We start from the raw sequence: 24,788 nt of genomic DNA on the forward strand, positions 1-24,788 counted from the left end.
GAATGCCCAGCAAGGCGCGCCCCCTTTATTTATACAGTGACGTACGCCACCGTCGCGTACGCATAGCGTTTCTAACTTGCGCGCTCTAGCGTGGGCGCTAGAGCGCTAACTGCAACATCACCGACAAGTTGATTCTCTTGTAATGGGAAAGCTGAGGCTCGGAATTGGCAGAATATGCAAACATCAAGCAGCCTGGCTGAGAGACCTAATAAAGCCGCAATGAATATGCCAACGAACATGCCTGCTGCAGGCTGGCGTGCGCCGGAGCTGCTCGGAGGAATCCACTTGGAACGAGTCACGTGCGTCACGGAGAGGAACAGGCCAGTGCTACGGCTGTCACCTGTGGACCAGCTCTGTAATCAATGCGTGCGGACACAGTGAAATATCCAGCAATATGGGCTGCGGCTTCTCAGAAATTGATAAAGCCTTTTTAAGAAAGGCCCGAAGGTATCCGAGTGCTTTACAAAAGCACCAGTTGAATTACAAACAGACACATTCATTTTCACGGGGAGTAGTGATTTGCCCAGAATCACAGGATGCTTGAGCATTCCGAAAGACTCACACCTTGTTTTTCAGCTTTAAAGTCGGCCACTGTAGCCGTTAAGCCACATCAGTCTGGCATATTTACACTCTAAAATCTAATGATTTTCTCCATGAGGAGTGGGAACGGTGAACAGACCATATTTAGAAAAACACTAGAGAATTGTCCAAGAGACCTAATTCAATTTACACGCTCGATAACTCGAAGGTGGGCCACTTACTGCTGTTGAAAGCAGGTCTTCTCCAAACTTGTCAGTGTTCTCGTCACGTCTTGGCAGGTTGCATCCATTACAAATGCAGTGGCATAACTACTGCGGACACCATAACTGCTGTTCGTATGTTTATAAAGCAATTCCAATTGATTTTCCGGTCACTTTAGAAAGAGTTAGAGGAAATTAAAATATCAATCTCTTCCAATCCTCCGTTCTCCGTGCCTGCTTTAACAACTGCGGCTATGAATGCGGATGTTAAAAATTACTGGCGAGAGCTAACAAGCACTGGCCGCGCGGCCGTGAAAATGACACGGCCGCGCGGCACGCAAAAGTGATTGCGGACGCGTGGCAGGTTATTACTGTAAGTGGAAATGTGAACACGAGGAAACCGACTTGAAGTTAGGTGAACGATTTCTCACATCATTTTCCCTGGAGAGGTGTTTTTTTTTTTTTTTAAAAGTCACTTCAACTTGATGTGTTTGCAAAAAACTTCATTTTGAAGTTTTCAAAGTAACGGGGTTTTTGCAAACACTTGCAGCTAACTTTAGACGTGAAGCACGATTTTTGTTGCACATGGTAAAAAGGGTCAACGACATTTGAATCGGGTGCAAGTTAGCCTTCGAGGATGCCGCCCACCACCCTCTACTACTCAACCCCCACTCTTTTCTGAATGCACTACATGCAAGGGGACCGTAATCACTAAAATGTCGGGCACGTGCCAAGAAAAGACCGAAAACAAACTCAACAAGCGCTCGCCAGGCAGCCGCGGCACCCGCGCTTTACTTTTAACATTAAAAGTAAAGCGCTGGTGCCGCGATTATATGCTTTTGCGATTTATGCTTAACAAAAAAAACACGAAAGTCATCACGATCGCTGTGAAAGTGAAAGTGATCGCGATGACGCGCTAAAGGCGTTCCTGAGTGCTGCTGGCTAGCCTAGTGCCTGGCGGCTGCGCGCACGCACGCTCACGTCACATAAGCGCTAGGCCAGCCAGCAGCACTTAAAAAAGTCACATACAAAATGTCTCTCCGAGCCAGCGCATGCGCTGGGCTCAGCGAGACCTAAAAAAGCGGTCAGCAGCAGGTTCAGTGCATGCAAAGTAGGTGCTGCGTGCATGATGGCGTGGAAGTGACAGGAGCTGCCGCAGGTGAACAGAGGTGTGTTCTAGAAGGCGAGGGCCGGGTTGGTGGAGAGATTAGAGGTGGCAGCGAGTAGCAGTCACAGCCCCCACCTGGAAAAAGAGGATGTATGTGCAATGGGGTAAAATGCTTGTGTTTTCAGAATCACGGGGTCACATATGAGTCAGGGAGGCAGCGGGGTACAGTCTAAATTGCTGTGAGAGCACAGAGCCAGGTCTACAGGGTGTTGGCGCTGCTTGTCAGAGGCTGACTCACCTCGAAGATCCTTCATACCTCAGCATAAAGCGCTCGGTCTGATGTCTACCCCAGGGTGTGGTATAGAAGCGACCTTTTCAGTACAAATTACAATGTTCAGACATACCTCAAAACTTCACATGCTGCTTGTGCTCTATACAGTGCAATGCAGCACGCATGCACAATTTAAAATGTTAGAGAAAATAATTTCTCTGTGTTAACACCTGCTTGAAGTCGTTGTTTTTGTTAACAAGTGCTGTCTAAAAATATTAGTGGACATTAGACATGGGCGAGGTCCATGCGTCATCCATGGAACACCCCCTTGATACAAAGTAACACAAGACTGCACCGTGCACACTTTTTCGTTACTTTGGGTTATAATCGAACACAAAGATTGTAAATCCCACCGCTACACTTTGCCTCTGGTTTGTGTTAATAAAGCAATACAATCCCAATGCACAGTCTTCTCAGATGTGGGCGCCTGTGTCTGTGTAGATGACGTACACACTTTATATACCTCGGCTGTTTGGTAGACGTGCTTGGATAATGCAGGATTTCTCTCTTTGGTTTGTTTCACTATTCACTTGAAAACAACGCTCTCTGCTGACACTAAGCTGGCCGCTCACAGCTGCATCGAACTATCTGAAAAAGCTCACTGAAATTAAAACAATAGCATCCCATCCTGGTGGTCCATTTGGCTCAGGTAAGTTAAAGTTATCAAGTTATCTTTTTATCCTATGTAACCGAGACATTTTAAATAAAATGCCATTTGATTAAAACCAGAACATAGATAAACTTGCAGAATAAAAATGAAAGTGGTGTGTAAAAAGAGAAACTGAACGGAATGAGCTAATGACCTGATTTTGATTAGGTCTTGGCTAGCGTAGGCTGCGCAGACATGCGCAGTCTCGCTGGCAAGGTTTTATGTTTTTGGGTAGCTTTCACTAGCGGGGTTTAAACCCACCCCTCTTTTCCATTGACTGGCGTCACCGTTTACGCTAAACGGTGGCTAGCCATTGGAAAGTACTTCCAGTGACGTACACTTTTTTCTCTTTTAGAGCTGTCCCAGTTGGACTGGCTCGTCTGACTTCCTGCTGGCGTGAAAGGTTTCTTATCTTTACGGGGCCAAACACATGGCCCCATAAGGTTAAGAAAACTTTTAGCAGGCAAGGCTTTCAAACTTTGAAAGGCAGCGATTCTTCATGGGAGGACAAGGCAATGCTGAGCGCTTGTTGTTATAAGCATCTCATGCTCTGCGCATGAGCAGTAGAGCGATATCGTTTGCTCATATTGCACCAAGGAGGAAATCTTTTGTATATCACAGTTCTTCCTTGCATTCTACTTTTTCCTATCGGTTATTTTCTGAAGAATACATTCAGGATTATCGGAAAAAATTGCCCCTCCAAGATTCAGTTGAGGTCAGACGACAGATGTGCTTTTTTAAAATTTAATGTGTGTGGACGGACCTTAGAGGAGCACCTCTATTTTGTATATAGCTCCAAACTCGACCTGAAGTTATTGGCACCAGTTACGTTACACTTTCATTTTTGGTAGGCACAGGGGAGATCAAGTGATTTTCCCAGAATCACAGGATTGAGCCAACGCTGGAACCTGGTGACTCAGCTCCAAAGTCAGCAGCTCTGGCCGTTAGCCCTCATCCTCTTTACCAGCTGCCTTTGGACATTATCTCTAGCGTTGCAGTACAAATCAAGGGCTGATTTTAAATCTGATTTAGAGACAATAAACCATAGCATATTTCATTGGATTAATACTGTTGTGGTGGCGATGTGTATAATCTATCGATCTCAAGTCCGAATCTTGGTACACAAAGGCAACTCCTTATTTATTTTAAACTGTTTTCACCCTGACTGATTTCTACGAATCACCCTTTACATAATAATGTTAATCGTTTTATATAGTGCTTTACACTTCACCTCTGCCGTTTCTAAGCGCCGTACCTCTAAAAGATCTTATTATTCAACTTAATGGTCGTCACTGGTCTTAAATATGCACACTTTCGAAGGCAGTATATAACGAAAAATGTATACGCACTTTCTGTTTCGGTGATTGCGTTTTATTTTTTATTTTCGTATAGCGGTGTCCACATCCCGTGTCTACTTCATGGTGTTTACTTTTTATTTTTGTATAGTGCCAACCCTCACCCTCCATTACTCCGTCCCCCTCTTCTCCAGCACACACGGCGCTGCCTCTCTTCCGTGTTCAGTCAGTGCTCCGTCGGTGAATGTTGTTGGAACACATCGGACGGCAGCCTTAGATACATCCGGGTAGAGCTATTGAGCCTACTGAACAAACTGACTGGGGATAAGTGATCCATTAGTGGCTGTATGAGACATTTTCATCGGATGAGGAATAACCATAGTCACAATTATGAATGAAGGTTTTATAAATGATTGATTATGTTACCTTTTGGACCTTATCAACCCAATAAACAAGTACATGAAGTGTGATCCTACCATAAGATCACGGAACGGGCATTAAACTTTGAAATTTGGAGGAAAAACATTGTTAGTCCTGAAGAATTAACATTGTCAAGACACAATTGTTGTGTCAGTTGTTATTTTTTCTTCCATATGATGTTCCATTGCCATCTATGTATGAAACTTTAAATGTTATGTTTTGTTTAAAGATGTATTTGTCTGGTGCACACTGACAAGTCATTTTTTTTTTATTATTATTTTTGCTTGATATTGTATTTTTTTGTATGACCCATGGTCGGTATAAGACTTTTTAATGTGTTAATAAACTTAATGTGAGAATTTTAACAATTGTTAATATATTTTTCCAAGGTAGACTTTCCACATTCCATCTGGAGCGAGTGGCTACATACACTAGTTGGGTATGTCTGAATGTGACTGATTGGTGGGGGTAGTTGAGTGATATTTAATTCATTTGTGTAGTCCAAAGGGAAAAATCTTTTTCACTATACAGTGTCTGGTGCTCTGTCTCTTTGGACGTTTATGAGCCCCTCTCCTTGTTTTTTCAAGTGCTCCACTGCTGCCCAAGAGCCACCTTCTTCCATTCTGAACCAGTTGCAGGCAGAGGCAGAACCCGCAATCTTTCTCCTTCGCAGGCAGGCCAAGGACGAGGCAGAGGCAGGACCCGTGAGCTTCCCCCCTCGCAGGCAGGCTATGGACGAGGCAGAGGCGGGAACTGTGAACTCCTCCCAGGACGCAGGTAAGGAAAGCAACAAGTTAGTGGGCATATTTAACCAGATTTGGGTAGAAAGCAGTTTTTAAATAAACATGTCTTTTCATCTGATCCTAGTGTACTTTGCAAGCGCTTGTGTTTTCAGCTGATCCTCGTTAGTCGCTTGCAAACAAAATAGGATGAGTTGAAAACACAAGCTTGTTTAATTAAGCCGCTGTCCTTGCAGGGTCACCTCTCTGTATTGTGACGTCATTTCTTTCTCTTCCACCTTCTCTCTTAGCGCGTGCACTTGTGTACCTCACACACATCACTTTATCTCCTGCCCTCTACTGTTGTTGTTGCAGCACATCTTGGCCTGATCCCTCCACTGCCACAGACTCTGCTTTCCCGCAGCTCACGGGATGTCTGATTATATACACCTAATCTCCCTGCACACAACAGAAAGGCTCGCGCATCTGACCCCCATTCCCTTGTGAGTGACATATGTTTCCTCCCCTTCCTCTCCCTGCTGCTCCTCGAGCTCCCCGGTCTCTGCCCCTGTCTCTTATTATTCTCACTTCTCCCTTTCTCCTACCCCTTCTGCCTCCACTCGCTAATGTCTCCTTTAGCCCATGCTCCAATGCCCGTTCCCTGTCTCTCCTAGATACTCGTGGTCTTTTGTGTTTTTCCTAATCTTTCTCGCCTTCCTCCTTTTTTCTTTCACTTTTACCTCCCACCTCTCTTACCTCCTCTCCCTCTTTCTCTACTCTCTTACCCCCTTGTTCTTACCGTCTCAAACACCCCTCTGCGTTTTGCTGTCTCTTAGCTCTGCCTCTTTTACCCCCTCTGTCTATGCTGTTTGTGCTAACTCCCTGTCCCTTACCACTTCCTCCATTTCTCCCCTCCCCCTGCCCCCCATGCACAGGTTTAAAATATCTTAAAAGTTTACATAGATTTCGTTTAGGATATTTCCAATGCAATAGGTCTCACATTTTCAAAACTTTTACCTTTTTGTATTATAAATGACAATTCCTTTTATTATTGAAGGTTTTTTGAAACACGTAATTAGAAGGCATTGTCATTTACAATGCCAATAGCTCAAAATCTCCCAAAGGCGAGACCTAATGCATTGCAAATGCTTGTTTGTTTAGAACGCAGAAAACCTCACTGAGGCTTCAAAGAGCTTTGAGACTGGAGAGGGGGCATCATTAAGTGAGATGAAAAAAAAGTGCAAGTGAAAGTCTCCAGATAAGGGGCTGGCTTAAGAATTTGAACTAAGATACCCTTAGAAGAGGGGTGGCCTAATACACTGTATCATTGTTGGCTTAGTACATTTATGAAAATATACCTATTACTTCGAGACAATACCACAGGAGAACCGGCATCAATATGTCATCTATACGTTCTATAGATCATGGCTGTCGAAAATCCCACGACAGAATTAAAATTCAGACAACATGAATATTGCAGTTATCAGCCTTCCATTGCAGTGTACGTACACGAAACCATTTAGAGGGGTTGAGAGTTATTTGTTGATCAAAATGTGGAAACCTTACCAGTTCAGGCCCATGGTTGTTTGCTGGGCTGTTAATCTAAAAGATGTCGTTTGGATGTATTGTTTTTTTCCTCCTTTTGCGTATGTATGCCCCTCTTTCGGTTTCTTTCGTTGGGATCTCCTTACATATGCAAATTAGGTCCAAATGTGGTGTTTTATTTTTTTAAATTTGATTAATACATGACAGGATTTGGAAGAATTAATGCTTGCCCTGTGTTTCTTATATCCATTTTTTAATTTATCCATTAAAGGATGCAACAGGTAGTAATCATTTTTGTCAGACGGATACATCATATGTTGTATAAAGAATACACAGTGTATCAATGGCCATCAGACCATAAGTAATACTAGAGCAGATGGACAATCTCCTATTTTTAAGGTATGCATCTGAATTGTGGGTACACTGATAGAATAATTGTACCCATAGTAGTTTGTATAGGGCGTGCTGCGGTGAGGCGGGGTGGGGGGCACCAAACACGGATATAGGACGGAACGGAGGAACGTAATCAGGGCTTTAAGTAGGGGGGGTCTGTGGGGTTTCGAGCACCCCAAGTTTTTTTTGGGGGGGCCTCGAACCGGGTCTCTCGGTGGCTCTATTTTCGGGCTTCAAAGGTAGAGTGACCAGACGTCCCGGTTTTTGTTGGTGTTTCGGGAGAGCATGGGCGCGCACTGCTTAAGGCGCGAGGTCATTGTAGTAGGAAGGGAAATCCTTTGAATAGAGACACTTTCTCTCGGGATTTCCCTTCTCTTTGAACACGCAGCACCACCCACATCATCGTGCCAGCCATCGGCACAACAGCTGGTTAAAACCGGCACAACCCTGCTTTTACGGCCTGCAGCAAGATTTCCCCAGCAACCAGTGTGACCCTGCTCTGCCTTAAAGCAAGCGAGGGACGAGGGTCTACAACAGAATCCAGCAGCAGTGAAAAGGAAATTTACCTTCGTGACGCCTCCCCAGCCCTACCGGCACCGTCGGGACCCTGCCTCCACATCAGAGCTGCCTCAGCCAGGATCCTTCTGAAGCCACACAAGACTTGCCCTCCCAGCCTGCAAGCCCGCAACGTGAGTATTTTAATGGCCGTTTTTTTCATCCCTTTCCCCGCAGCTTTCTCATTCCGCCGCAAAGCGCCATTCATCTTTTTCAAAACACTCTCACTGCCAGTTCTGACTTCTGTTTATTGATTTATATATGCGGTGGTAAAGCACCCTCCTAGAAAGCACTGCGTATGCGTAGAAAAGATTGAATAACAAAGCACAACTTGTTTGGGAAAACCCTACCTACATAACTAAGTATGCCTCCTTCTTACTGCAGACAGTGCAGTCCAGCACGCCACTTGCTGCGGTATATAACATTTCACTGCATGAACAGAGCGTTATTTTGATGCCAACTGCACCAAAATTAACATGTTGCATAAAACATGTACATATGCAATATTGTTGTTAAATGCCTGCTTTGGGGGGCTGCTACTGTCATTCTGATCTTCAACATGAAATGACACAAAATGCATCGTTCTTTACTCTACCTGAGCACATGCCCAGAAGCAAAACGTAGGCTGTATTCTCAATATCCACTTTATTTAATGGTTTATATAGCACTCCTGTCTGCTGGCTTGGTTTAGATGGTGAGGTTATAGGCATGGCCCCTGGAATTATGCGATTGTGGGGCCACAGAGATTTATTCTTGATTATAGATTTGCCGCATTTGCCACATAATCATCATCTGCTGCATAAACTGCAGATTTTCGCAAAAACGAAAATTGTGTCTAGACCAAACAATTCAAAAGTTATTACAAAGGCAGTGACCCTGGTTGCCTGGCAGTGGAAGGTCATTAGCAAAGCTGGACTTGTCATCTTCCTGTTGCTTATTCTTATATAAGGTACTAAACTGGTACTAATGAAGTGCAACCAATGACCAAACCGTGTTTTTTAAAGTGTTTGGTATTTTATGGCTTATACTTAATAAATATATCTTTTTGCTTATTTTATTATCCTTTGCTGGATGCGACTTCATGATTTTCTTAAGCACACAATGCTAGTTATCTTGATTTAGACCACGCCCCTACTCGGATAGGCCATACCCCTTTCGAAAATTTGCCCCGCCCCTTTTAGAGCACCCCCAGTTTTTTTCCCCACTTAAAGCCCTGAATGTAATAAATACTTTCCTCCGTTTCGTCCTATGTTCGTGTTTGTTATCCCTCCCCCGCTCCGCCCTGCAGTACGCCTTATACGAGCTGCTACTACTGATGGGGGGGCTGGGTCACGAGAATGAGCGTGTTCCTAGTTTATTTATTTGTTTAGTTTTATATTGCGCAAATTAGTCCCGAAGGTTACTAGTTACAATACCCAAGGTCGTTGGTTTGTTTTACAGCGGGGCAGTAGCAGCTCGTTGGGGGAGTGCTGCGGGGCAGTGGGAGGGGGTACTAAACTCCGGCTCACGGCCGACTGGAGTAATGTAAATAAATAAAACAAATTTCATTGCCCACGCTGAAAAGCTAAATGGTGATGCAGCGTGCGCAATGAAATTTGTTTTATATATTTATTTACATTACTCCGGTCGGCTGTGAGCCGGAGTTTATTACCCCCCACCCTGTCCCTTCACCGCCCCACAGCCCCCCCTCCACAAGCCGCTACTGCGGGGGGGAGGGGAGGAGTTAAGTGATTTGCCCAGAATCACACAATGTTCAGCCAGGGACGGATTTAGCGCTAGTGGTGCCCAGTGCGACGACCTTTTATACCCCCCCCAATTGAGATCCTCCTCGGATTCCCACACTACCACCTGACAAATGTGGAAGGTCAGGTAATGGCTGGCTTTACTAATCCACTCAGCTATCAACATAACATACAGATCTGTTCTTCACAGCAGTTATATTAACTCTCTGTGCTACTTGATGGTGAGTCAAAACTGCCACTGGATGGATTAAACCCAGATCTGTGACTGGGGGTGAATGTTTTGCCAATGTGCAACATTCCGTTCATCATCTTGTGTGTTTTTCAAAACTGTCACTAGATAAAACTTTAATCTCTCTCTCTCTCGCAGGAACATTAATCGCCTTAGTCACCTTGAGGTGCCTGCCACAGGGTGCAGGGATGAACTGCACCCCTGCTCTTTCAATGACAGCATGCATTCCGATCAGTACATCACGCCATTTTCAAATACTGCCATCTACCTATACAAGCAAGTATAACCTTAACATTATTAATTCTATTAAATACAAACAATATGACCAGAATTAATATTAATTCAAGCATATTTTTAATTTCCAGACATTGTCAAGGTTATCTTGAAACAAACCTACTTAGAGAAGGTGCTGCATAGCCACTGGGATGGTTACTATTCTAAATCCGCTGACTACTTACCTCAGGGAAGGTGCTGGACAGTGACTGGGGAGGCAACATTTTTATTGTAAGTTTCTAAGTCCATGGAATACTTACCTCAGGGTAGGTCCTGGCAAAACACTGGGGGTAAAATTACTATTCTAACTCCGCCAAATACTTACCACATTGAAGATGCTTGATGGTGACTGGGGGGCAAAATTACAATTCTAACTCTGCCAAATACTTACCACAGTGAAGATGCTGGACAGTGACCGAGGGGGCAAACTTACTTTTCTAACTCTGCCAAATACTTATCTCTGGGAAGGTGCTGGACAGTGACTAGGGGACAAATTCGTTTTCTATCTCCACCAAGCACTTACCTCAGGGAAGGTGATGGACTGTGACCTGGCCAAATTACTGTTTTAAGTCTTCTTAGTAGTTACTTCAAGAAAGGTGCTAGACAATCACTAGGGAGCAAAATAATTTTTCTAATTCCACCAAATACCACCTCAAGGAAGGAGATAAAATAGTAATTTTGCCCCTGGTCACTATCCAATAGCACAGAGTACTTACCTAAGTGACGGTGCTAGACAGTGACCTGGGGCAACATTACTATTCCAACTCTGCCAAGTACTTACCTCAGGGAAGGTACTGGACAGTGACCTGGGGGGATACTATTCTAAATCCCAGATCACTTACCATAGGGAAAATGCTGGAAAGTGACTGGGGGGGGCATAATTATCATTCTAACTCCCCCCAAGTACTTACCTCTTGTAAGGTGCTGGATGTTGACCGGGGGCAAAATTACTGTTCTAACTCTGCCAAATACTTACTCCGCTTAAAAATAAAAGGCTATGTTGCAACACTAAAGGGGTGCATGGTCTATTTTACAGAAATGCTATATAAACTCATTTTTATTTTTTAATGAAAAATCCAATGCAATTTTGGTATCTTAGCTTTTTGAATGTTTTTAGGCTGCATGTTTATGTATGTAAATATATACATATGTAAGCTTTAAGGTACTAAGTACATGTTTTTGGCTACAATACATATATGTATATATGTGTGTGTGTGTGTGTGTGTATGTATGTATTTATATATCATTTGGAGAGTATTAAAACAATAATTTTGGTTACCTGGCCCCTGATATCCACTTGTTCATAGTGGAGAACTTTGCTTTTTACCCCCAGGGAGCTGCATGTCAGCATCTCCCTGGGGGTAAAAAGCCATGCCTGCTCCCACAGGAGGTGGGAGCCAGCTGGACCGTGGGGGTCTTCATGGTCTCCCCCCCCCCCCCCCAACCATGGTCCTGAAATAGATGGCCATGCCCCGGGGAAGGGGTCCCAGGGGCCGAAAATGGCCTGGGGGTAGGGGGCCTCGTGGCTCTCAACCTTAAATAATAAAAAAATAAATAGAATGACCTGGCTCTGGGGGATGGGGTCCCTGGGACTAAACTGGCCTGGGGAGACGGGTTGCATGACCCCCTCCTTCAATAATAATAAAAATGTAAATGGCTATACCCCGGGGGACGGGGTCCCCGGGGCTGAAATCAGCCTGGGGAGTAGGGCAGCACTGTCCTTTTGTATTAAAAAAAGAAAGGTCCTAGCTGCGGGGAATGGGGTCCCTGGGGCATACGTTAGTCTCGGGAGGTGGGCCACATGGCCCCCCTCCCTTTTAATTTAATAAAAAATAAAAAAGGGTCAGGCCCAGGGGGATGGGGTCCCCGGGTCCCAAAAGCACATTTGGTAGGGGGGCCACACAGCCCTCTTGCCTAAATAAAAAAATTAAAACCGGCAATTCGCCGGAGGCCCTGCCCCCTTTCTGCAATATTTTGCAAACACTCATCCTGGCACGCTCTCGGCTGGGGAATGAAGTACCCTTCACTGCTGAGGATCCCTAGGGGCCAACTAGTCCACCAGGTACCTCCACCAGGTACCTCCAATATGCCCCGCACAGTGGGATTGCTGAGAGGTGGTCGGAGGCCATGCCCCATTTAACACCACTTTGCGAATGCAGCTATTGGCGCACTGCTGGTGGTTGTCTCCTGAGAAATTTAGGACTAAAGTGGACTTTTTCAAGCAGCAGTGCTCCAGGAGGCGTGCTTGGAGAATGGTGTAAAAAGAGGGCATGGCCTCTGACCTCCTCTCAGGAAACCAGCTGTGTGGGGCTTACTGGAGGTAACAGAAGGGCTAGTTGGCCCCAGGGACCCTCAAGAGGCAAGGGACTTCATCCCCCAACCAAGAGCATGCCACGAGGCTCTGTTCAAAGTGGTGGAGAAAGGGGGCATGGCCTGCGACCACCTCTCAGCAATCCCACTGTGTGGGGCTTTCTGAAGGTAACAAGTAGGCTAGTTTGTCCCTAAGGACCACCAGCAGTGAAGTGGACTCTATCCACAATCAAAAGTGCACCAGGAGGCAATTTTGCAGAGTGGTGGACAAAGGTGGCGTGGCCTGCTGTGCAGGACCTAGTGGAGGTAATAGGAGGGGTAGTTTGCCACCAAGGACGTCCTTTGGTGCCAACTACCCTTCCTGTTACCTCCAGTAAGTCCCACACAGTGGGATTGCTGAGGGGTCTTCAGAGGCCACGCCTCCCTATCTCCACCACTCTTGAAATGCTCCTCCTGGTGCACTACTGGTTGGGAGATAAAGTTCACTTTACTTTTGAGGGACCTTGGGGGCAAAAAATACCTTCTGGCACCTCCTTTAAGTCATATGCAGCAGAAATCCTGAGCACTGGTTGGATGCCCACCCCCTTTTCTCCACCACTCTGCAAATGCAACTGCTAGTTAAAAAAAAAACATAGAAGTTCACTGAAAAAAACACAGGTTTTAGGGATGTTATAGTTAGAAATTAGAATTTAAAAAACCTTAGAAATTCACTGAAAAAATCAAAGGTTACAGGGAGGTTCTAGTTAGGTTGACATTTTACTCGTACACAACCAGAGAAATTCAGCTGTTATAGTTAGCTGAGCTAACTATAACTTGAGCCGCCGCAATGCACTGCTTATGACCTCAAATATTACATCACTCATGACCTGGTCGGTGACATCACTGATTAAATCCCTTATGCCATCTCAAATGATATCACTGATCACATCAGTGATTACATCATCCTCCGCATCTCTGATACACCCACTCACACCCCATTGACATCTTTTATACATCCACTGCCACTCCCACTCCACCATTCACAAACCCATTCACAGAGCCATACAAGTACTTACACACCCACTCACTGATTAATTGATCTACACACACATCCACTCAATCACCCATACTGCCACTCATAGACCCACTTACTCACTAAAACAGCCATTGCCATATCCACTCACACTGCCTTATAGGCGCTCACACACCGAGTCACTGTTGGGAATGGCCCTTTTTGCAGGGCTAGCCCCAACATTTTGGTTCTTTCTTCTATTTTTTTCCTGGCCTGTCTTTGTAGGTTTTAAGACTATGGGCACTTTATCACTGCTGATCAGTGCTATAGTGAATTGTGTTGTAGATTGGTGTTTCCATGATTGGCATATTTGATTTACTTGTCAGTCCCTAGTAAAGTGCACTGAGTGTGCCAGGGCCTGTAAATCAAATGCTAATAGTGGGCCTGGAGAACTGATTGTGCCACCCATATGAGTTGCCCTGAAAAGATAACTCAGACCAGCCACTGCAGAGTCAGCGCGCAGTTTGTAACTGCCATGTCGACTTGGCAAGTGCACCCACTTGCCAGGCCCTAACCTTTCCTTTTCTTACATGTGAGTCACCCCTAAGGTAGGCCCAAGGTACCCCTGTGGTCAGGAAGCAGTGTATGTGAAAGGTAGGACATGCACTGATGTGTGTGACATGTCCTGGTAGTGAGTTACAGTGCATTTTGTTTTTCACTATTGAAAGGCTATCTGGCCCATATGACAGCATGGGAGTTAATTTATAGCATCTTATAAATATAACTTCCCATTGGCACGAGATAGGAAAATAAAGTTTAGTATGCCTGAACTCGGAATGGTAAAATGCATCTTTTAGTGAGGGTGATTTTTACATTGTGTTTGAAAATACCTCTTTTAGAAAGTAGGTATTCTCTTTCTTAGCCATCCAGTGTGCTTCTGCTAGGATGTGTATTGACTTTCTGGCTGTGCAGTGACAGGGGCTGGGGATGTGCAGTGGTTCCAAAGAGTCTGGATGAGTCGGGCTGGGCTGAATAGACCTGGGCTGCATTCAGAGTAGTGGGAGGAGTTGTCACTAGCACCTGAATAGGTCCAGGTCTGCATTTAGAGGGGTGGGAGGGGATTTCCCTTGCACCTGAATAGGCCATGTCTGCCTTGGACAATGCTGGCTCTGCCTCCTGCTGGGCAGGGAGGACAAAACCGGTTTGGACAAGGCACAGACACACTCTGCCTGAGAGAACACAGGATTTTGGGCTAGAAAAAGTGGGGCCCAAACCCCTAAACTTTGGAACTCTTTTAGACTAAGAAGACTGCCAAGAAGAAGAGCTGGAGAAGCTGTGAGGAGGAACTACCACTTTGCTGTGTGTTTTGCTGTGTTGGCCTGCAGTGGCTGCTCCTGTTTTGGGAAGTGAAGGGACTGGACTGAACTTTCTGCAATCTTTTTGTGAGCTTCTCCAAGGGCTTGAGGTAGAGCTTGCCCCCTGTTCAAGAAGTCTCAGGAACAGCAAAGACTTCAAGTTCTTCTGCTCCCAGCACTGGGGACTGTATGTTTTGTGCTGCAACAGAAGAAAAAGCAACCCATCACAGTTTACAATGCCACTGCTGACTCCGTGTCCTGAAGGCACCTCAGAGGGTACCGGCGCAATGCCGCACCACAACCCTGGTCTCACTGATGCTACCCAAGGCCGCCACCGAGCTGCTGCTTGCACTGTGACCTGGGAGCCCCACACTCCACTCCTCGTCACTTTACACCATTGCCCTGGTATCCCCGATGCTGCTTCATGACGGCATCGACGCCGCTGCTTGCACCGTGGTTCGTAAGTTACAAGATGCACCATCCTCATCCCGCACCTTCGCCTTGGCCAACTGATGCCAGCGCCATCGACTCCAGTTCGTCAGCCGATGACAGCGCTTCAGTAACAACGATGCAGCTGCTTGCACCGTGACCTGCCAGCACTGTCATGAGCATTGCTGCACTTTGCACCGCAGTACCTGATGCCTGCCAATGCCAGCGCTCCTGATTTCAACCGCGAGGAGTTCGATCTGCAATGCGTGTGACTTAAAGGTCCTGACAACTCCTGCACCGACCTCCGGAATGGACACCCACAGATGCCGTGCTTTCGGAGTTCAACATGAGATCACCAACACCCTGCATTTCAAAAGGTACTGTTTTGCGGGTCTTCCCGACACCGTAGCTGGCCCGTGACGACGCGGTCAGACAGAACTGTTTAGATTTGTTGTTTGCGACGCCGTGATAGCCCCAGACAGAGCTATCTACTTTAAGGAACTTTATTTCAAGTTTATTTTGATAATTGAAGATTTCTAAGTACTGTAGTTTTTGGTCTATAGTATATATAGTATATAAAATATTGGATGAAATGAAATTGGGTATTTATAAAGCGCGCGGATACTCAGTGTCCTGGTGCTAATCTCCAAAACTGGAACAGAAGAACCGCGCCTCACCAACCATAGTGTTATTTTTGGAACAACCATGTTTTAAGTTGTTTTCTAAAAAACAAGTCCTGAGTCAATCTGAGATATACAGGCAAGTCGTTCCACAGGCACGCCGCTTGAACCTGAAACGAACGTCCTCCTATCCGAGTTCGAGTGATCTTGGGAATTACCATCAGGGATTGTCCACAGGACCTTAAGACCTGTTGAGGCTGATAGCGTTGGATCCTACTTCTCAGGTAACTGCACCCGTATCATGGAAGGCTCGATAAGCAAGCACTAAGGCCTTAAACTGGATCCTCTTTCTCACCGTGAGCCAGTGCAGCGCCTTCAGGTGGGGCGACATGCGCATTCTGGGGTTTACCATAAGAATAGCTCTGGCTGTGGCATTCTGGACAACCTGCAGCTGATAGAGCAAATATTCTGGCAGCCCCAGATACAAGATATTTATGTAGTCCAACCTAGATGTAATTAGAGCTTGCACTATGGTCTTACGGGATTCCACCGGGAGTAGGGGAAGAAAGATTTTTTTTTTATCATTCTTATCAATCCAAAACAAGTGCCAGCAACAATTTGGATTTGGGACTTCATCGCTAGACTATTATCCAACTTAACTCCCAAGTTTTTTACCTTGCTGACTGGGGCTGAAGGAGGGGACATATCGCGAGGCCACCATAAACTCCAGTCAGCACACAGGGGGCAGCCCAAAAAATAATTTCAGATTTTTCTGGATTACGCTTAAGTTGGTTAAATTGCATCCAGGAAAAGACCTCTGTTAGACATTTGTTTATCTCCATTCCACGAAAGCTTGCCCCTTTGTCACACGTGAGCAGTAGTCGAGTATCGTCTGCGTAAGAAATAATCTTCGCTCTGTGTGACTCTGCCAGGTGTGCAAGTGGGACCATATAAATATTAAAGAGTGTAGGACTCAAAATAGCGGCCTGCGGGACACCCACTTGTATTGGAGGAATGGCAGCAGTAAAGGGTGGAGGCCAGATTTCCTGCTGCTGCTCAGTCAGAAAAGAGGCAAACCAATTGTACACCATGCCCCCAATGCCACACTCCGCTAACCTGCTCAAGAGCTGGTCATGGGGCATGGTGTCAAAAGCTGCGGATAAATCCAGCAGTATCAGCACCGCACTGCCCCCTTTGTCCATCTGTGTTTGAATAGTTCCTGAAACCTCCAGTAGGGCTGTTTCAGTGCTAAGAGGTTCTAAAGTCTGACTGACTGTCATGAAGCACATGGTTTTCTTCTATATAATCTGTTAGCAGAGAGTTAACGTACTTCTCAAGAACCTTTGAGAAGAAGGACAAGAGTGATATGGGCCTATAATTGGATGCGACCACAGGATCCGCTCTGGAGTTCTTTAGCAGGGGAATGATTTTTGCATTTATCCAACAGCTGGGTACCATTCCCTGTCCAAGCGAAGTACTAGGAACTGAGTTAACCGCAGAATTTATGGGTTCGGCGATATTCTTCAGGATCTTTGCTGGACAGGGGTCAGAAGGAGAACCCAACTTCAGTGTTACCATGATGTCAAGGGATTTTTCTAAAGAAATGGGGGGAAATTGGGTAAGTGAATAACTAACCCCTGAAGGCAGGGCATGTGCACTCGATGTCTAACCAGTTTCGGCTGTGCCCATAGTGGCAAATGACTGTTGAATCAAGTAGATTTTGTCATGGAAAAAAACAGCCATCTGATGAACCCAATTGGAGGTGGGAATAAATGCCTTGCTCACTGCACTGGGGGATGAAAAATCATTAACGATTTAAAACATTTCTTTGCTTTTATTAGCAGCACCTTTTATTTTTAAGGTAAACAAGTTTTTCTTCTCGGTGCGCACATCATTAAAATAGGCTTTCAGAGCTTGCTTATAGATGGATTTGTCCTTAGAATCAAACTTGGTTCGCCACATTCTCTCTAATCGTTTTTCAGGCACTCCTGCTTTTCCTGAGACTTTCAGTAAACCATGGCGCAAAGGTGCAACCAGTTTTGGCTTTACGAGTTGTGGGGGGCACCAGCTCCACAACCTGTTCTTAAAGTCACTTCTCCAAGCTGGTGGAATCGGTCTCTGGGTTTCCACTAAAGCTAATCGGGTGCTTGCCCAGAGCTATTTCCAGGCTATCAGACGTAACCTGGCTCAAGGGTCTAAAAATGCACGGACAAGGCTTATCCCTAGGTTGAACATGAGATAGAGACCTAGGGATTTTAAAACTCAAGAGATAGTGATCTGACCATACCAATGGTTGTGGAGCATCAGTTTCCATACTAACGTTGGAGAATATTTTTCTAAACTGGTGTGGTGTCCTTTAGTAGAGCTTACACTGCGTTACTGTTGGTTATGTGCAAATGCTTTACACACTGCCTCCAAGATACGCCTGACTGCTCATGCCAGGCTACCAAGGGGGTGAGGAGGGGTTCTTTTAGGAGTGTAACTCCCTACTCCTGACTAGAGGAAGGGTTTCTACTTGGACAAAGGTGCAAACCCATGCTAACTAGAGACCCCCATTTCTAACAGTCAACCATGGAACTACTCATACACCTAGACACTCATGCATACAATCAATCATACAGCCACTCACCCAAAGAGTTACACACCCACCCACTTACTTTCTCATACAAATAGTAACACATACTCACTCAGCTATACAGTCACTGACAGAAGCATGCATTCATCCATATAGCCACTCTCAAATTCTATCACTCATACGTACAGTCACTCATATACTTCATCACTCACATATACTGCCTTTCACATACTCAGTTATTCACTCATACTGATGCATGCACTTAATCACTGACAGTCATCTAGACACTCACTCACCCATACAACTTCTCACACATGCAATAGTACCCCATACAGCCACAGACTTATCCACTCACTGATCCATACAGGCAGTCATACACCGCTTCATCCACAAACACAGGTACCCAGACAATCTAAGACATAGCCAGAGAACCAATCAGTCACCCATATAGCCATTCACATACCCACTAACACACACAAACATCTACTTAGACATCAACTGACAGACAGATACACACATCCACACAACCAGTCACTCACCCATACATTTACTGAGACACCGAATCACTCACTTATACAGTCAGTCACACACCCACTGAGTCATGCATACAGTTACTCATATATCCACTGATTCAACAATACACCTTGGTATATATATTTAACACTCACAAACTTTTTAAAAACAGTCACTGGATGATATCAACACTGATGTCGTCAGTGATGTCATTTGAGATGTCATCAGTGATGTCACTGACCATGACATGAGTGATGTAATATGTGAGGTCATAGGCAGTGCATTCCTGGGGCGCAACTTATAGTTAGCTCAGCTAATTATAATGGTTCAATTTCTCTGGTTTTGTAAGAGTGAAATGACAGCCTAACTAAAACGTCCCTGTAACCTTTGCTTTTTTTTTGTGGAAAATAAATAAATATCTACACAACAATAAACACCATAATATTAACCCCTTCAGCGCGGTGCGGATTTCCGCGCCACGCTGAAGGTTCTGAGCGCGGGCGGGGCCATGACGGAACGGTTCCGTCATAAGCACAGCCCAACCGACGTGCATGACGGAACCGTCCCGTCATCGGCGTCGAAGGGGTTAAAACAAACCCCAATTCATACATACCCAATAATGGATGTGTTTCCCGTTGAAAACGGTGTCAAGGAAATGTTATATAAAATTGTCAACACATTGTCTATTTTGTCATATCTTATGATTATTGTTTAAAAAAAAAACAGACTTTAATGATATCATGAAACTTCACTTGTTGAATATGTTGACAACTGCTATGGTTTGTATTTGTTTGTCCATTGCATCTTCATGTAAGTAAAGATTTTAATGTGTATGCTCTATCATATATATATATATGTGTGTGTGTGTATATATATGTGTGTGTGTATATATCTCAAACAAAATGTTGCAAAAAATGTAAAGATCTTTTCTAAACTCCACTTTAGTGATAATTTGTTTTTATTATAGAGCCTTATAATGCACTTCAATCAAATTGTCATGCAATGAAAATTATTAGCATATTTTATTACTATTTATCATAAATCTATATTCATTAAAACCACTTCATGCTTGTTATGGAATTTCTCTACTTTCTGCACCAAATTTACAAATATATCCAGCAACACAGTGCAGCAACAAAAATTCCGGTGCGGCATTGTATGTAAGGGAGCGAGCAGAAAATAGTCATATCTAATAAGATACGGCGCTATTTTTCTCTCTCCCTGAACTTGTACACTGCCTTGCGCTAATTCACACACTCTTGAACCATATTGCAAAAGTGTGTTATCAAGAATAGGTTTTATTTTGAGATGGGAACTAACGAAATAATATGCTTTTACATATTTTAACACTTGTATAACTTAATGTGTGTGCTGTACAGGATAGCATATAAGCAAATTAAGAAACATTGAGGCAAAGGAAAACATTTCTCTAACTTTATGCCTGCCTTGAGGAGGTGTATATTTTTGTTGGAAATCCTTGTCAATGTTGGTAGAAAGGGATTTTCATCAAAAATTATGCACCATTGAAACAAAGTAGAGCAAACCTCTACTTTGTGTTACTTTGAAGTTTCTTTCCAGTGCAAAACATGTTGTGTGATTCAAAGTACATTCTAAAATCAATACTTTATGCTGTGCTTGTGTCGCCAAAGGGACGCAAACCGATGCAAAGTGTTGATAAATATATGTCTGGTAGGAATGAGGACAAAGCGCACAGCCATTCAGCTGTTGCAACTTTTCATCATAACTAACTGCTGGACCATTCTGCATTGGTTTTGTGTCTTCCATGGCGTATGCAGCAAGTAAAATGTAAACTTCATCTGTTTAAATTTACTGTCTCCTGTAGTTTTTGTATAGTTATGGTAGGGAAGTACTCCAGTGGGAGCTTGATTTGGATGCCGTGTGTGGGATCCTCCGTGTCCAAAATCGAGGAACCCAGGCTCCAGTATTTTACCTTAATTATTCCTTTGGATCACACTGTGTGCATTCAGGAGGATAATTGAGAGGGTTTCTTTGATTACCCCACCACTTTTGTATTGTACACCTAAAACCAGGTAAATCACAACCAGCATTGGCTTGTGCTGAAAAGCAATCCTGCTATGAAAGTGTAAGGCGTTGGGTTATTGTTTGAGGGGGATGTTAATCCTTCTCAAGCAACAACCACAATCCTTGTCAGCGTGAGCCACTAAAGTCAGTAAATTAACCTGTGCTTAACCCTCGAGTAGCTTGGCACAAAAAGCAGTCGGGATTAACTTACAAAGTGTAAAGTATTTATGCAGCACACAGCTAGTAACAAAGTGAAAACATAACACAAAAACCCCCCTCACCAATTTAGTAAAATAGAATAGGATTTATTAAAGAATTTGAGACCAAAATGATAAAAAATCCAATCCATAGACATAGAGATATTGAATTCTAATGATTTACATAAAAGTACAACCAAAAGGGGCACAGTGCCAACTGAGGGCGTGCTGGACCAGGGCAAAGTCACAAGTTTAGACCGACCACAATGGCGCACAGGACCAAGTTTGGACCGCTGAGGATTGTACCTTATGTCCTTTATGCGTGATCTGTGTGGCATTGTTTTACAAGACTTTGACTTGTCTAACCCAGATTACGATAAAAATGTGCATCAAGGCTTTGCAGGGCTTTTATGCTGCTCGGTGTTTGTTCTGCTCAAGCCTGCTGCTGTGCAGCAAGGCTTTGCAGTACCTTGTGTCTGATTTCATGGAAGCTTCTGTTTGTCCAGTAGAAGTTCGTTCTCATGCCAATCAAGGGTTCAGGACCTGAGGAGGCACATCCTGGGTAGCAGGAAATGACTCCTGTTTGCAAACAAATGTTAGCCCTTATTAAATGTAATTAGGTAACCCAATGATATCCTATGGGAGAGGCATGCCTTACAGTACTGAAAGATGACTATAAGAGATTTTCACTACTAGGGCATGTAAAACTTAAAAGTGCATGCCCAACCTTTTAAATACACTGCACCCTGCCCTATGGTCTGTCTGTTTGGGGTCTACCCTAGGGGTTACTTATATGGATGAAAAAGGAAGGTTTAGGCGTGACAAAAAGTATATGGTTGCAGGTCGAAATGGCAGTTGGAAAAAGGTTAAAACAGCACATAGGCTGCAATAGCAGGCCTGAGATTGTTTTAACCCCTTCAGTGCCACGCCCTTTCCCCCTCCTGTGCCGGGCGTTGCACTAGTGGGTGGGGTTCATGACGAGATAGTCTCGTCATGGGCACAGCGCAACCGTGCTCCATGACGAGACTATCTCGTCCTGGGCACTGAAGAGGTTAAAGGGCTTGTTTGGTGGGCAGGACAATATGTGCTGCAGGTCCACTAGTAGTATTTAAACTGTAGGATTTGGGTACCTATAGTTCCACTTTACTAGGTACTTACAAGTAAATGAAATGTGAAAACTGGGTGTAAGCCATTTTTACCATGTTTTGAAGGAGTAAGCACTTTAGCCCTGGTTAGCAGTGGTAAATCTTTTTTGCTAGAGCTTTTCAGAACCAAATCACAGTTCTTTTCACGTGCCCTATTGTGTATATGAATTGTAACAACTTATGTCTCTGTGGCTCAGTGTTTATCTCACTCCACTCAGCCCTCTACAGTTACAAGATAGTGTATGGATGGAGGAGGCGTATCTACTTGTTGAAGGCAGAAGACATTTCATATTAAAGTTCTCTCTTTGGTTTTCTGCCCAGTTGGGCTACTGAGTAACCTTGCCCCACTGGAATGTCATCCGCACACATGGTACATTCAGCTGGGCATTCTGCAGGCATTTCTAAGATCAAGTTGATTTCTCCTGACAGGCACAGTCTAGCTCCTAATGCAGAGAGATAAGCTCTCTTTTTCTCCTCGAGTTCCTGCAGCAGTTTCATGTAGGATTCATGTACTTCAGCTAGTCCGGATGGAAAGTAGCAACTCGGCACGGCTGTGGTGCTAAGAAATATCCTTTTATGTTCTGAAAGGCCTCCTTGTTGCACATTTCATGTACAAAAAAATAGCTCAAGTGTCAGTCCTCCTCTGATGGACAAACTGTTTCTTGCAATCATTATACAGTTTTCATCGGCTTTCATTCAAGAAGTATGGCAACAGAAAATTTTGTAACCAAATATTGTCAGACACAAATGTTGAATCCTAAGTATAGTTTACCAAAATATCATCCCACTTATATTTTTGGAAATAATATTATGACATTGCATTTAGAGCAGAACAGGCTGGTGACCTACCATTTTCTGGCTGGCCTGTGAGAGAGTAGCATCAGGCTGGAAATACCTAGCCTTTTCAAAGGAGATTCATCATCTTATGCACACAGGGTTGAAATGGAATCACATTGTACTCTTTCTTCTGTAAACCACATATATATATCAACACACAACGTCTGAATATGCCACACATGAAGAAAGCAAGGAAACCAATTTACGGGGAACTGATGGATTTTTAAGTAGGCAATGCCAGTGCGCATCCTCCACCAACACGTATAGCAACAAGCATAAGAGAAAGAAGGTCAAACTTGCTGTGCTTAAATATTACAAGGTTGATGAGAATGTCCTATTACTTACCGGTAATCTTCATTACTCCGGGTCCCGTAGTCCTCGACACCGTCATGGACAAGTGAGATGTAACTATCTCACTGACAGAAAAAAGAACGCAGGAGTGCTGGACCTATCCTCCCCCCTCCCACTGGGAGTACATAAGGAGTACCGGTCCCAGCATTCCTCCTGAAATACCAAGCCCCAATGAAGGCCGGCAGACAGGGAGGGAGGGAGGGAGGGAACTCATGACGGTGTCGAGGACTACGGGACCCGGAGTAAGGAAGATTACCGGTAAATAATAGGACATTACCCCCAGATCCATCCGTCCTCGACACCGTCATGGACAAGTGAGAAATACCAAAGCAAACACCGGCATTCATACCAGAAAACACAACAAAGCACCAGGATAGCAAACAAACCCAGAGATTTATTGGAAATAAAGAGGAAAAAAACATCAGGAGCGAACAGAGCTCAACACCCCCAATGCAAAACCTCCATCATCCCCCAATAGATTGAGGAGCCGATAATGCCTGATGAAAGTATTAGAAGAGGCCCACGTGGCAGCTCTACAAATCTCAGAGAGAGGAACACCCTGAACCTCCGCCCAAGAAGCAGCCACCCCTCTCGTAGAACAACCCTGAACCCCCAAAGGAGGAGGAGACCCAGACAGAGAGTAGGCCAAGGAAATGACTTGCTTCAGCCAACGGCCGATCGACACAGAAGAAGCCTTACTCCCAAGCGAAGCCGCCCCAAAGGAGACAAAAGGGAGTCCGACTTGCGAAACACTGCCGTGCGGTCAAGATAAATGCGCAAAGCCCTGCACACATCCAACAAGGACCACTGGGGACCACCAGGAGAATCCAAAACAGAGCCCAGGGCAGGCAACACCAACTCCTGGCACCTGTGAAATTGCGAAGAAACCTTCGGCACAAAAGAAGAATCAAGGCGGAGCACCACCCCACCCTCCGTGAAAGACAGAAAAGGAGCACGCGCCATCAAGGCCCCCAACTCCCCAAGACGGCGAGCAGAGGTGACAGCCACCACCAAAACCACCTTGAGAGTGAGAAATTTCAAATCCACCTCATCCATAGGCTCAAAAGGAGGACCGATCAAAACCCGAAGGACTAAAGGCAAATCCCACAGGGGAAAAGAAGGACGAGGCACAGGCCGAGAAACAGTAAAACTGCGTAGAAGATGAGAGACCAAGTCCTCAATATCTGAAAGATTCCCCCACGGGGAACGAAATGCTCGAACAGCGGCCCACTGGGCACGCAGAGTAGACCCAGCCAAACCCTTCTCGAAACCCTCCCACAAAAACTGAAGGTCAACCTGCAAGGAACAGAACAAAGGGGAGACGCCCAACGCCGAACACCAACGATCAAAATTACCCCAATGCCGATCATAAGCCTTGAGGGTAGAAGGCCGCCGGGAACGCTGAAGAGCCACCGCTAAATGC

General features: G+C 44.8%; 1 protein-coding gene across 10 annotated transcripts in view; it reads left to right on the forward strand.

The window, feature by feature from the left end:
* The window catches only part of LOC146809180 (uncharacterized), a 337,838-nt gene that overhangs the window by 10,109 nt on the left and 302,941 nt on the right, over positions 1-24,788 (forward strand). For 6 of the 10 annotated variants that reach the window (XR_014966352.1, XM_085615977.1, XM_085615976.1 and 3 more), the window contains exons 2-3: positions 5,131-5,320; positions 9,865-10,002. Coding sequence is in view for 8 of the 10 variants with exons in the window: in XM_085615977.1 (XP_085472103.1) it covers positions 5,131-5,320; positions 9,865-10,002 (328 nt within the window). In the remaining 2 variants the exon portion in view is untranslated. The remainder of the gene's footprint in view (positions 1-5,130; positions 5,321-9,864; positions 10,003-24,788) is intronic. The other 4 variants (XR_014966353.1, XM_085615981.1, XM_085615979.1 and 1 more) reach the window with 1 other exon arrangement.

Source organism: Triturus cristatus, chromosome 7 (genome assembly GCF_964204655.1).
Source record: "Triturus cristatus chromosome 7, aTriCri1.1, whole genome shotgun sequence".
In the NCBI taxonomy this organism is placed as follows: domain Eukaryota; kingdom Metazoa; phylum Chordata; class Amphibia; order Caudata; family Salamandridae; genus Triturus; species Triturus cristatus.